The sequence below is a fragment of the Drosophila montana genome, unplaced genomic scaffold (genome assembly GCF_035044405.1).
Source record: "Drosophila montana isolate Dmon_TW-CO22-7 unplaced genomic scaffold, ASM3504440v1 contig_3286_1, whole genome shotgun sequence".
Lineage (NCBI taxonomy): Eukaryota > Metazoa > Arthropoda > Insecta > Diptera > Drosophilidae > Drosophila > Drosophila montana.
In genome coordinates, this window is record NW_026998170.1 from 52,532 (window position 1) to 65,085 (window position 12,554).

A 12,554-nucleotide genomic window follows, 5' to 3' on the forward strand; every position below is an offset into this window, starting at 1 on the left:
ACAAAGATTTCAAATTTCAAATTGAATTTTGAAGCACTTACCGCAAATCTTCATCAACGTCGTCGTCGTCGTCGGCGGCGGCGGCGGTGGCGGCGTCATCATGATGCCGGAAACTTTCCAAATCACGACGCAGCGTTGGCGTGGCCACAGCGGCAACGTCAGCAGCAACGCCCACGCGACGCTTTTGGCTGCCGCTGCCGCTGCTGCTGCTGCTGAAGCCGTTGTTGTTGGCCTGGCCATATAAGTCAGCCTGCTCCAGTCGCTGGGGCCACGTTGATAATGTGCCAGATGATGATGATGTTGCTGCTGCTGCTGTTGTTGCTGTTGTTGTCTGCCCAACAATTGCATGTAGGCTTATTTTGCCCGCATTTCTGTGGGTGTTGCCAGCCACTGCTGCTGCTGCTGCCGCTGCTGCTGTTGCTGCTGCAGTTGTTAAATTTGAGTTGTTGCTGCTTTGGCTGGAAATACTCGAACTGCTTTTCTGTAAATGGTAAACAAAAGCAGATTGGTTCGAATTAGCACATCTGTTGTTATTGTTGTTGCAGTCAGGCTTTAAGGAAGTTCTTCACTTCCCAGCTAAAAGCAATAGAAGTGGATTTCCGTATTATAAGCGAATAAATTGACTGATGGGCGTTTAAGCTGTGATTGACATATGCCTGGCGAGCTGAGAATATAATGGAAAGACCCACTCTGGTGATCTTTAAGAGCTGAGACACACAATTATTGCATAATAATTAAAAACACAAAACCTGCATGAGTTAATAAACCTATGGAAAATGAATGCTCACAGAACCAAGCTTTAGTGCATCGTTAATCGGTGAGTCTTGAACTTAATTTTAAACATAAGAATAGTTTTTAATTATACTTATTCATCAGGCTATATATATATTTTTGAAACCACTGGCAGGATTCCACGAGTAAATTGCCCAAGTTTAAGATTAAAAGTATGCATGGTATTCGATTTCCATATTTCCGTATTATAAGCACATAAATTGCGCGATGGGCGTTTAATCTTTGATTGGCATGTGGACAGATTGTTGTGTGTATGGAAATAACCACTCTGATGAGCTTCAGAACAGTTCTAAGAAAAGCGAACGTTAAAAAAAATATCTTAATAAGTAAATTCTAAAACACAAGCAATCAGAATCGACGTGGAGTTACCCCGCACGTGAATATGAATATTGTAAATATTGTGAAATGGCACCAAGCAGATAAATGAACTATGAGAAAACCTGCGTTAAATTCCAGAAGTGTTGTACATGGGTAAGTTTATTATATTAAGAAACGTACATCCCATTGAATTTAACTTTAATTAAGGTCGAAAACATAGTGAAAAGGATCAAACAAAAGGAAAGGAAGGATCAAAAAAAAGTAAAAGAAATGGAAGATATTACGAGCGTGTGACTTTTAATGCAAATGCGAAAAACTAAAATAAATAAATCGGTGAGTTTAACACAAAAAATACATTTCTTTATCAATTTACTTTTTACATTGGAAAAAAACATTTTATGTTTATTTTTATATGTCGCTCTACGTGCAAGATTCCTCTCATTTATTCTTTTTTATATACGAAATACTCAATTTTTTTTTAAATATGATTATTAATACTGTTGTATTTATACATTTTAAATATTTTTCCATTGCCAACTAGATTTATTTTTAAATTCCACAAATAAGCAAAAATTAAGAAAGCAATTTTCGTGTCAAGATTGATGGGCATGGCCATGTTCCTGGTGGGCGTAAAGCTTGGCTCGAACCTCACGTCGTGTCTGCTACGACTATCCCCCTTATTCCTCCCGCTAGCTAACCAACAATTAAACACTTTTTGCTGTTCGCCTAATGACCAAGCCGAGATTTAATTCGGCGTGTCGCCTTGCCACGGGTGGCAGAGTGCCAGAATTTCCTTTGTAGTCATGACCCAAATGTCTGGTGGCCAAAATGGTTCGATTGGTGTTCATAAATTTGGCTTAAGTGCTAAATGCTTAATTGAGCTTGCCTATTAAACCGATTGTTGCCAGGCGCTTCATTTGAATCACATTCAGAGCGTGGTCGTCTGGCTGCGGCTGCGATCTGATGATCCATGATGTTTGGCCAATTGCCAATTTAAGATGTCTAAATGTGACATGTGTATGCATTTATTTATTTCTTTTGTTGACTTTGCACTGTGTGATTAGCGTTATTAATTTATGAAAGTTTACTAATTAATTTGGAAGAAAAATAGGTTGATGTTCTTTGAAATGAATAACGGGTAACGTTTAACGTTTAATACATAATATAAATACTTATTACATAAACAATTCTTTTATATTTTGTGCAAAATATTGATTTGTATGATCGCAAATTATTATTCTTTGCTTAAATAATGTTGGAATCTTTTTCTTTTAAAATTTTCGAAATGTTAACTTTATTTATATTCAAGAGCTAACATTTTTTTATTGAACTATTCTGCTAGCTATTTCCAATTTTGGCATTTTCTATATATTTGGTTTACTCAACACGACTTCTTGTTATTTATGCAATGCAATTTTGCCTTATTTGTAAATAAGATGTAAAATTTACCCTTTCCATTTGTTGTTACTCAGTTTTTGGTAATTTATGTAAACATCATGATTTTCCTCTACTCGAGTTTTTCTCAAGCCCAACAGATCGTTAAGAGCCATTTTCGGTCATTGCCATGGCCGGGATCTCATTGCCGATCGCAGCGCAAAAAAAAAAGGAAGCAGAAAGCCAAAGAAAAGCAAACTAAGAAAAAAACCTAAAGCAAACATAGCCGCATGCTAATGAGCCGCCAACAAGCGCATGAAAAATGACGGCCCAAAGCGGCGACTACCGCATTTCGGAGCCTGGACAGGCTTAGGGTTTAACGTGTGCGGGTTCGGGTTCGGGGGCGGATGGGCAGGCGGTAGATAGTGGATAGGCGGGCGGTGGGTACAACTTACCATTAGATTGCTCAATTTCAAACTTGGCGCTGTATCGAGTAACAAATTGTGGCCGAGTTTGTGCAAATGAGCGACGTCGTCGTCGTCGTCTGCGGCGTCATCAACGTCCGCATGGCCATTAAGCACAACAAAATCAACATGATCATCAACCAGCTCCTGGCCATAGCCAGTGCTTGGCGTGGATGCAGTCATGCACTCGTGGACGACGCCAGCGTCGCTGCCATTATGTATGCTATCCTCATCATCATCAACATAATCATCATGTTTGTCATCGTCGTCGTCGTCGTCGTTGTTGCTTAGCTCACAAATGTCAACGCCTCGACTTGTTCGAGGCGCCCATAGCGCCATGGGCGCTGCGCCTGTGCTGCTGCGGGTGGTGGTTTTAGTGGATGAGGAGGTGGACCAACGGGATGTGGATGATGTCTTTTGTACTGTCTGTGTGCGTATCACCTGCATGGCGCCATTGGCGGTGCGCAGCACCTCCATTTGTTTGCGCTGTGTGTGCTGTGTGCCATTCGGCTGTGAGATATTTTGGGAATCTGATATCTGCAATATCGGGCAAGAGAAAGAGAGAGAGAGAGAGAGACAGAGTGTTGGATTTGAGTGATAGCAGGATTATGTGTGTGTTGGATAACGTATTTGGATAACAAGGACTTAATTAATTGTTTTATGATCGAAATTTTTTTTTAGTTTGTCAGTAAGATTTTTGGCATGTTTAGTAGGTTTGCCCAATGGACCGCTTGCGGGCTGGCTCTTCATGTAAGAGGTCAAGTTTAACCTATACTGATCAATATGCTGATATGATCAATGATGCATTATCAATTTTACTATCCAACTACATTTGGCTACCTAATTCAAAGTATATATAGATTTGTGTGATTCACAAGCCAAGGTAGAATGTTCATGAATTAAAAGATGAAGAAGTTGAAGGATATTTGAACCTTACGCTTTCTTTTAAATTACACTTGTAACAAGTTTGAGTACTCTTATTATGCTCGACTAGCAGATACTCCGTATCTTTGCGTGTCATTTTTCATGCACCATTATAAGTTTAAAAAAATCGTAATAATAATGAGAACCGCAGAGAAAGGCGACATTTATCACAACTACTTAAAGCACAAAACAAAAACAAAAATATTAAATAAATATTATATATCTATAATATAAAAAATACGGTTTTGATTTTACAATCTTTTAGATATATTTTTTAGAAATAAATCATGGAGTTAAGTAGAATATTTATTGATGTTTAAATTCTGCGTAATACGCAAATTTAATGATATTTGTGGCTGTCCTTTATATAAGTAGGCATGTAAATAAATAACAATCAATACAAATAATACCTGCACATACATAGACTTTTAACAGCCAATGTACAAATGAGGCTGTCAAAATTATATGCAAGTTTATTAGGTGTGTCCAATGGGGCGTATGAGTGTTGGCACAATACACACCATACATATGTGTAACTGGGGAGTAGGCGAGTAGATGAAGGGGGGAGTGGCCGGTTGCTTTGTTAGCCAATGCACTTGAACGTCAAGTGTTTGCTTGGCTCTTATCTCAACAGCTGTGCGCGCTGGTCGCACACGTGACCAAAGCGAGCCAGTTACAAACCACTGCACCCTTTTCAACGTGTGCAACAATTAACAGTTGCTTTGGGTCGTGCAACACACACATGTATATAGCTATCGGTGTTGCGGTTGTGTGGCCCAAAAGATCGATTGTTGCAATCGATTATGTCGATGATTTATAGCGTTCGAATTTTTATTAGGGTTCAGTTGGGCATATTCGTGTCAATGACCAAATCAAATGCATTCTCAATGCTCCACTTCCATGCAAATGCACAAAAACAACAAAAACAACAAAAACAACAACAACAGCAACTATTACAACAATTGCCTGAGTCAATAGCCAAACATAAAATTTGATTACAACAAAAAGTCGAGAACAAATGTTCTTTGTTACATGAAACCACAGAATGAACCACCGATGCTGTCAGTGGCTATTGTGGGTTGACTCATAGGCTTTGGGTTCTGACTAAGACAAGCTGTGAGTATTGTGGTAATTGTGGTTATTGTTACCACTAAGAAGAATTTTGTATATGTGGGTTAAATATTTTCATTTTAATATCGATCCAAGAACTTTTTATGACAGTGATAGCAAAATGACGTACAAAATATTTATTTTTCAAAATTCAAATTCAAAGTTCAAATTCAAATTCAAAGTTTTTAAAATCTCTCTTATAGGCATGGGAAATCAGTTAACATGTTGCTAAATTTATTAAAAAAATCTGCCACTTATTCCTTTTGGAATTCCTTCTGGATTTCAGGGAAATTTTGTTTAATGGTGACATAAGATTTGGGACTAAGTGTCGCCCCAGGATATAAAATAGCCATGTCAGCCATATATATAATATATATATTTCTTAGGCTAATGATAATATTCTTAGGACATTTTGCTTACATTACGAATTTTTCTTTCGACATTCTTCTCGACATTCTAATAATCAATATGAATATATGATTTAAAAAATATCATGCTATTTATGTTGAGAAACTGTATTCTAAGCGTATACTGACAGTAAACTCTCTGTTTCTTTGGCTATGGTAATTTTGTGCCACAATTCGCCAACTAAATTTTATTCGCAATCTCAGCTATCACTTTCAGGACTGCCCCCATCGAGCTTTCATTACCGGATTTGATTGGCTTTGAGTCCCTCTTGCAGTCCACTGCTGAGTCAGACCACTTTCCCGCAGGCAAATTGCAAATGCATAATAATTTTTACGGCTCCCTTAAGTCACACTCATCCTTGAGCGGCAGCCAAGGGTACTCAATACCAGGTACTGGGTACCAAGTTACCTGGTACCTAGTATGAACCACAATTGCGGTGCAGATATAAATTATAAGCAAAGTTTCGAACCCTTGGGGCGATGCACGTTCTGTCGCTGAGTTTCTCACGCCACAGAGGCAGACAAAAGAAGACTTGTCTTAAATCTCCTTTTGGCCAGGTATTACATTTTTGTTGTTGTTTGTTAGTGTGTGTGTGTGTGTCTATCGATGACCTCTTTTTACCAGCCGAGCTGGCTGGAATGTATGTGTGTAGGCTGTGGTATTACTGTTTGCCCGCTAGAGAGTTTTATGGTCCCGGCTTGGCCTGACTTGGCCTGGTCTGGCTTGGTCTGGCCTGGTTTCGCTTGGCAGCCGGGCTAATTAAGCTATGCCAATCTGCATGGCTGTTGAAAACTCACACTCCCCCAGGGGTCTGCTCTAATCAAGGCAGCAGCTGGCGCGTTCGCTAAAACAAAAATATATTTCGCCATGGCCAAACAATCAAGGAATCAGTGTCATGATCTCGAACTTGAGCCCCCATGCGGTCGGCTGGCTGCCTGGCTGATAAAACCAAGATCCCGCGCCTCGCATAGCCAAATTGAAAAATGCTCAATGGCTTTATGGCTGCTGCCTGTTGCTTTTGGCTCAAAGTCAAGTTGAAGGTTCAATGAAATGCGGCAGCTGCAAAATGCAGCTGGCAGGCAGGAAGAGGGGTACCCCGAGACGCGCATATATTACAAGTGTGCTCAGCCATGGTACCCAGAGCCCAAAGTCGTGATGATGTAGACGTTGTAGACGTTGCCCGCCTTTGCCTCCGCCTCCGCCTCTGTCTCGGCTCTGGCTTGGCCTATGCCAAAATATTTTCGCCCGGGCCATGCTTTAAACGAATTTAATGATGCTGCCCGCAACATCGTCGTCTTCGTCGTCGTCGTCGTCTTCGTGGCTGTCTCTGGCCATAAGATTGACTGTCTATCTCAGCTCTTGGCCTGCTCTGTCTTTGCCGTCTGTCCGTCTGTTTGTCTGTGTCAGTCTTTGGGCTGCCATATGCTCCATGTCTGCGCATGCATGTCGCCTTTTCTGGCGGCAGGGCTTACACAGATCGCTGCATAGACATGCCAAAGCGTTGACTCTTTTTATTTTAAGCTGGCACTGACTTTGGCCGCACTGTGGTTATGAAGCCTACGAAAATGTGTTACTTGCTTTATATATCTCAGATAATATAAAACACAAATAACTTCAACTTCATAGCTCATTCTGTAAATTCCTTGTTATGTCTTCTATAAATTAAGTTCGTACATATGATAATAATAATATATAAAAATAATAATATTATACTTAAAATATAATCTTGCAACTTTATACGAATATATTATTATTTTTGCTAGATATTTTATTATAATCAAACATTTTTAAATATTATAGGATTGTTAAAAAATTTAAATTGCATGCATTTTTATTTCTTAACTTATTATGAATATTAGTGAATATTATTTAAAATATTTACTGAATATAAATTAAACTCATTTTCCGAATGGGGGTATACTATTTCATTAATTTCTAAATATAAATAATAAATTATATTTTAACCCCAACTACTTTAAGTTAATTTCATTTAAGAACTATAAGTAATACATTTTTTATTTGAATACATTTCAAATCATATTCCATTCCATTTTCCCTGAATTTGAGCACAGTGTGCTGCATGCTGCATTTTAAATTGCTTTCTGCCTAACAATGGCCATTTTGTTGGCCATGCTGGGTCTTAGCTCTGCGCCTCTTAAACGCTAATAATATACATTTTTATATGCATTATTTCTGTCACGATCTCGTTGACTTTATATCTCTATAGAGCACAGTCTATGATCTTGTATATATGTATATTTATATACATATATAAATGTTTGAGTACCAAGTGCGACTACGAGTACTTATGGCTTGTTTGAGTACATCGAGTAAATCATATGTGGGCCCTCTGTTCATGACCGCATCATGGCCAAGTTGTAGGCTGCTTGGATGCAGTGTGTGTCTGTGTTTGTTTGTGTGTGTATGTATGCATTTGTGTGGCTGTATTGTGCACAGGAAATTAACAACTGGCGAAGCTTTTAATCGTAGCAAGACACGTCAGTTGACATCCTCAATTAGTTGCATGTAATTTACGATTCCAGTGGCCAGTAGCCCAAACGGACCGACTGAGCTGAGAGCTGGCCAAGTTGAGAGATTTGCAGCCACATCTTTATGCGGCGTGTGGCTGCGCGTCTCTTGGCAACCTAGTGACCCACAAAGACGTCGCTTGCCAGCGTCTATGTGTTCCGTTAGCCTGCATTCGGGGCGGCTTGCCACATGCCACGTCTGCCCCGCGGTGATTGCAGCAACTGCCAGCAGCAACAGCCAGCTTTGGCAAAAAAACAAAAAAAAAATCAAATTCAAATGCTGCATGTTGCGCTTTAGCAAAAATGTAAATTTTTGTACAACTATCCATAATGTAAATGAAGCCAGCCTCAATTCTGGGAGCAGTCTGTCTAACGGTGCTTGGAGCTGGGCTGGGATGCGTCTGTTGTTCGTTCTGCCCTGGCACAAATCAAAGATCGCGCTAGTCAATTGAATTCTGTCGGCAAGCTGCCTTTGACTTTGTCGGCAAACAGACACAGCGGGATAACCAGTCAATAGACTTCACATTGATATAAATTTCCACTCGAAACGGGGCAATCAAATGAACTGCGCGACTATTTAAACTGAAACTGACCACTGAAATAGCTTCAAAATCGAACTCCAACTCCAATTCCATCTCCATTTTCCTGGCCAGCTTCATTTTTTTTTCAATGGGGTTCTTTGATTGTTTTCGATTCTATTGATTGCTTCGATCGGCAAGTTGGTCGCGCCAGCAGCAGCGGCAACAGCAGTGGCAGCAAAGTTCAATCGCGATAAAATGGGCAGCAAAATAAAAACAGCAACAGCCGCAACAACTTTCAGCAAGTTTCTATATACCCTGCAGCCATATGGTAAATATAATGGGCATGTGAACTGCGAGAGAGTGAATGTAACAATAGATCACAAAAGGTCTTTGTGGTTTTGTAAATTCACTAAAGATCTTGCGAAAATTGAATATAAAGTCGTATGTCTATTTTATATTTGTTAACTAACGTGAATAAGATAGAGCAAATATTTTTACAAATATTGTCAAGATTGTGCTGTCTGTTATCAGAAAAATAAAGTCGTCACTTCTTGAAGAGAGATAAAAATACGATAAAAAATGATATAAAAAATCTCATACATACAAGAAAAGGGTACACCCATAAATGAATGAATTTAAATGGAAAATGTGCGAGGTTTATACCGATAATGCGATATTGCTCTCATCGTTGCTTATTGGTGGTATCAAAATAATTTCAAATGAGGTAGCATTAAATATGCGGCATACAATTTACTTAAAATCGTATAAGTTGTTAAACATAGCTCAGTAAAGGTTTTATGCAAATTAAATAAGTCAAGGCTTATAAATAATATGTAAGATATATACCATATAAACAATAGAAAGCTCAATAAACAGACGATAATATATACAAAGCCCGATAGCTGAGAGTCAAAACAGTGTTGAACCCAAATACGATTATTGAAAGCTTTTATAAAGTCAAATCGAAACAATTAAACGTCTAGTTCGTACATTCAATTTGTAGTGATTGGAGGCGATTGGAGTACTTAAAAAAAAATGTCGAAAATTCTTATTGCATTAACTTTTTTGTTGCTATCTGCATTGTGTGTGGTCCATTGTGAAAGCCTGGCGGATCGAATATCCGCTTTGGAAACACAGCTCGAGAACAAGGACGAATTGATAGCTATGCTGAGAATCAAAACCATAAGTGAACAGGAAAAAATCGATCAACTAGAAAAAAAACTCTCCGAGTTTATGTTACAGAACAACAAATGCCAATTCTCCAGCTGCCTATGCAAATCCACCGATTTGCATGAAATAAAAGTTCCCGGCACGGAACCGTTTCAAGCTTCCTGTGACTCGACTTTAGCCGGATCCGGTTGGACCGTTGTTCTACGTCGTATTAATGGCAATGTGAATTTTAATCGGAACTGGAGAGAATATCAACAGGGCTTTGGCGATTTGCGGGGAGAGTTCTTTATAGGACTTGATAAACTGCATCTCATAACCAAATCGCAACCCTACGAATTGTATATATACCTGCAGAACTTGAATAATGAAACTAGATTTGCGCGCTACGATAGTTTTGCGATTGCCGATGACGATGCCTCATTTGAAATCACTTCTCTGGGTACTTATTCGGGAAATGCCGGTGATGCTATGGTTCATCATAAAAATATGAAGTTCTCAACATTTGATCTTGATAATGATAATAGCAATAGAAATTGCGCCGATGAAAATAGTTCCGGCTGGTGGTTCAATAATTGTTATCATTGGTATGTATTTATTCTTTTTATTGTTTATTGATATATAATTTTTATTTGATTTTTAGCAATCTGAACGGACCCTATAATAGTGGCTTTTATTGGTACCCATGGCAAAAAAATGTTCTGAAATTTGCTCAAGTTATGATCAGACCAAAAGCTAATTAGAAATGGTGGCTTTATGTCTGCATTTAATGGAAATAAAAAGAATGTGAATAAGCAAACATTTTTTTAAAAATGTGAATAAATTGTTTGAAAAAGCTTCAACAAAACCTTGTTTATAATTTTGTTTACATACGAACCAAACCAGCAAAGCCTATGTTTAAAGTCAATAGTTTAAATTAAATATATTCATTATTATATTTTATGTATTTAAGAATATTTATTTTTATTATTATGTTCTTATGTCTTCATATTTTATTTATTTAAAAGGCTTGCATAAAAACTAAAGTTAAATATAAATTCCAGATAGTTGATTTAAGTAATAGTTTTTCTATGTAGCATGTGGTCCTCAAATGTAAAATAAATAAATTAAATTAAGGGGTGGAAAGGCAAGAAGTTGTGGAAGATAAAAAAATCGTGCAGATACAATTTTTTGCATGTGATCGGTGTCCCATATATGGAAGAAAGTAAAGCACCTATAATTCTCAAATAATTTAAGTGTGAACTCGATTTCAGATTCTTAGCTGCCTGTTAAGTGATTATTAAATTGACCTTAAAACAGAAACCAGAAAACTATAGAAAAATATCAATTAAAATCGAATGCTTGAAAAGCAATATGACAGCATCAAAAAGTTTGTTGATTTTGCTTTGCTAATTGTTATCAGAACTCTTATTGAATTGATCTCAAAACTGACACAGGTTGTTCACTCTTGCGCCCTACGATGATGTCATTGCATTGGTATTAACTTTGCAGAGTAGAGTTTTGTAGAGTATTTCGGAGAAACTCAATTCTCGCAACCAAATAAAATACGCTCGAATTGTTAAACCGCCGTCCGGCACTTGAGCCGTGAACTTGAGTTGGCCACACGCACGACTCCGGGCATGATGGCACCGGCTTTCGGCCCTCGTCATTCGGTACTCGATACTCAATATTCGATACTCAATGAGCAAGCAAAATCTGCTGTCCAACTGTGGTCCGTCTGCCGTCATTATAATTAACCGACAAATTCTAGAGCAATCAATGGCAACAAAATGTATAAAAGCATAGCCCAAAGACAAGTGAAATCTGAAGAACGCGCATTAATTACCACAGCGAGGTGTGTGTGTATAGATGTGTGTGAGTGTGTGGAAAGGTAAAGGTACAAAAGCAAATCAAAACAATGGCAAAATAAACACTTGCTGAAATATTCAAGTGACTTGGCCATGCGTTTTGCTCTTGCTTGGCAATTATAAATTCGAAAGATTCGTACGTTTGTTATTTGTATCTGGCAAATCGATTAATAAGTGGCACAGCGTGTGTACCTTATATCTGTGTGTGCAGAAGTATCTGAGCAGCTCGTGCGTGCGACCTGTTAGTTATGCCCGAGTGAAGATGGTCAACGCTGATGCAGTTTCTCGCGCCGGCAAAGAAGAGTTGTCTGACACACAAAAGCCAAACCGTCAGAATACAAAGTATCTATCAAAGTTTTTGCTATGCGTAGCTAACGGTTTGAACCGCATGCCCAGTGGCATCAATGGAATCTTTGGGTATAGATAATTGCTTTAGAGCTTAAAACTGTAAAGTCTTAATTGTAATCAACTTAGCAGTGAGCGGGTAACCAAGCTGTCTAGCTACTTTCTTTGATATAAAACTGCTTCTTTTAAGCACTTAAATGATATTAAACAATCCTTCAAATTCTTTCTCTACATGACCCATTATCCTGAATGACTTAAGTAATATTGTATATTCATCAGTCAGTTTCCTTATATGCATTTACTATTAACATTTATCCCTGCTTTAACTTTACTTTAAGATAGGTAAAAAAACTCATAGCTCACTAAACTCTCTTATTGTTTTAGTAATGTCTTTTCATTGGATTCTTTGGGGCTGGTCCCAAATAGCTAAATAAACTATTAACTGATTAAAATCGAAAGGCAGCTAACCAAACTGGCAATCAAGCTCAATCAGTCGATAGCCCAGCCCGCTGCGGAGTGCACTAAATTAGTAGACGCCTCTACATTTAGAGTGCTGCAGCCTGGAGCGTGCCTTTCAATTTCATTTTAATGCTCATGCCCATTCTTACCTAAAAGCCTATACTGACTGCAAACAAAAGCTACAACAATTAGGCCTCCACCTAGGCATCAATCAGAGCTCTGGTAACGCACTATGCACTGTGAGAAAAGCAGTTGAAATTAAGGATGCGAGGGAAAGAGCCAGAGCTTAGATAATAT

The 12,554-nt window shown here is 38.4% G+C and overlaps 2 protein-coding genes and 1 long non-coding RNA gene across 13 annotated transcripts in view; 2 read left to right on the top strand and 1 right to left on the bottom strand.

The window, feature by feature from the left end:
* Window positions 1-12,554, bottom strand: part of LOC135434283 (serine-rich adhesin for platelets) — a 47,804-nt gene that overhangs the window by 9,659 nt on the left and 25,591 nt on the right. For 8 of the 10 annotated variants that reach the window (XM_064690806.1, XM_064690814.1, XM_064690810.1 and 5 more), the window contains 2 exons: window positions 2,940-3,485; window positions 42-481 (listed from right to left, as the gene is read on the bottom strand). In XM_064690806.1, coding sequence (XP_064546876.1) covers window positions 42-481; window positions 2,940-3,485 — 986 coding nt within the window. The remainder of the gene's footprint in view (window positions 1-41; window positions 482-2,939; window positions 3,486-12,554) is intronic. The other 2 variants (XM_064690812.1, XM_064690807.1) reach the window with 1 other exon arrangement.
* The window catches only part of LOC135434286 (uncharacterized), a 104,015-nt gene continuing 92,808 nt past the window's right edge, over window positions 1,348-12,554 (top strand). For both annotated transcript variants that reach the window (XR_010437213.1, XR_010437212.1), the window contains exon 1: window positions 1,348-1,443. This is a non-coding gene — a long non-coding RNA (uncharacterized LOC135434286). The remainder of the gene's footprint in view (window positions 1,444-12,554) is intronic.
* LOC135434284 (fibrinogen-like protein 1) lies at window positions 9,424-10,404 on the top strand. The gene is made up of 2 exons (XM_064690815.1): window positions 9,424-10,193; window positions 10,250-10,404. The coding sequence occupies exons 1-2, from the start codon at window positions 9,475-9,477 to the stop codon at window positions 10,347-10,349; spliced, it is 819 nt and encodes a 272-aa protein (XP_064546885.1). The 5' UTR covers window positions 9,424-9,474; the 3' UTR covers window positions 10,350-10,404.

What these genes read in the sequence shown, in the direction of transcription:
- LOC135434284 (XM_064690815.1), top strand. Translation starts at nt 9,475, where the DNA reads ATGTCGAAAATTCTTATTGCATTAACTTTTTTGTTGCTATCTGCATTG. An exon ending in TTCAATAATTGTTATCATTG is followed by an intron (nt 10,194 to 10,249) that starts GTATGTATTTAT and finishes TTTGATTTTTAG; the next exon opens with CAATCTGAACGGACCCTATA.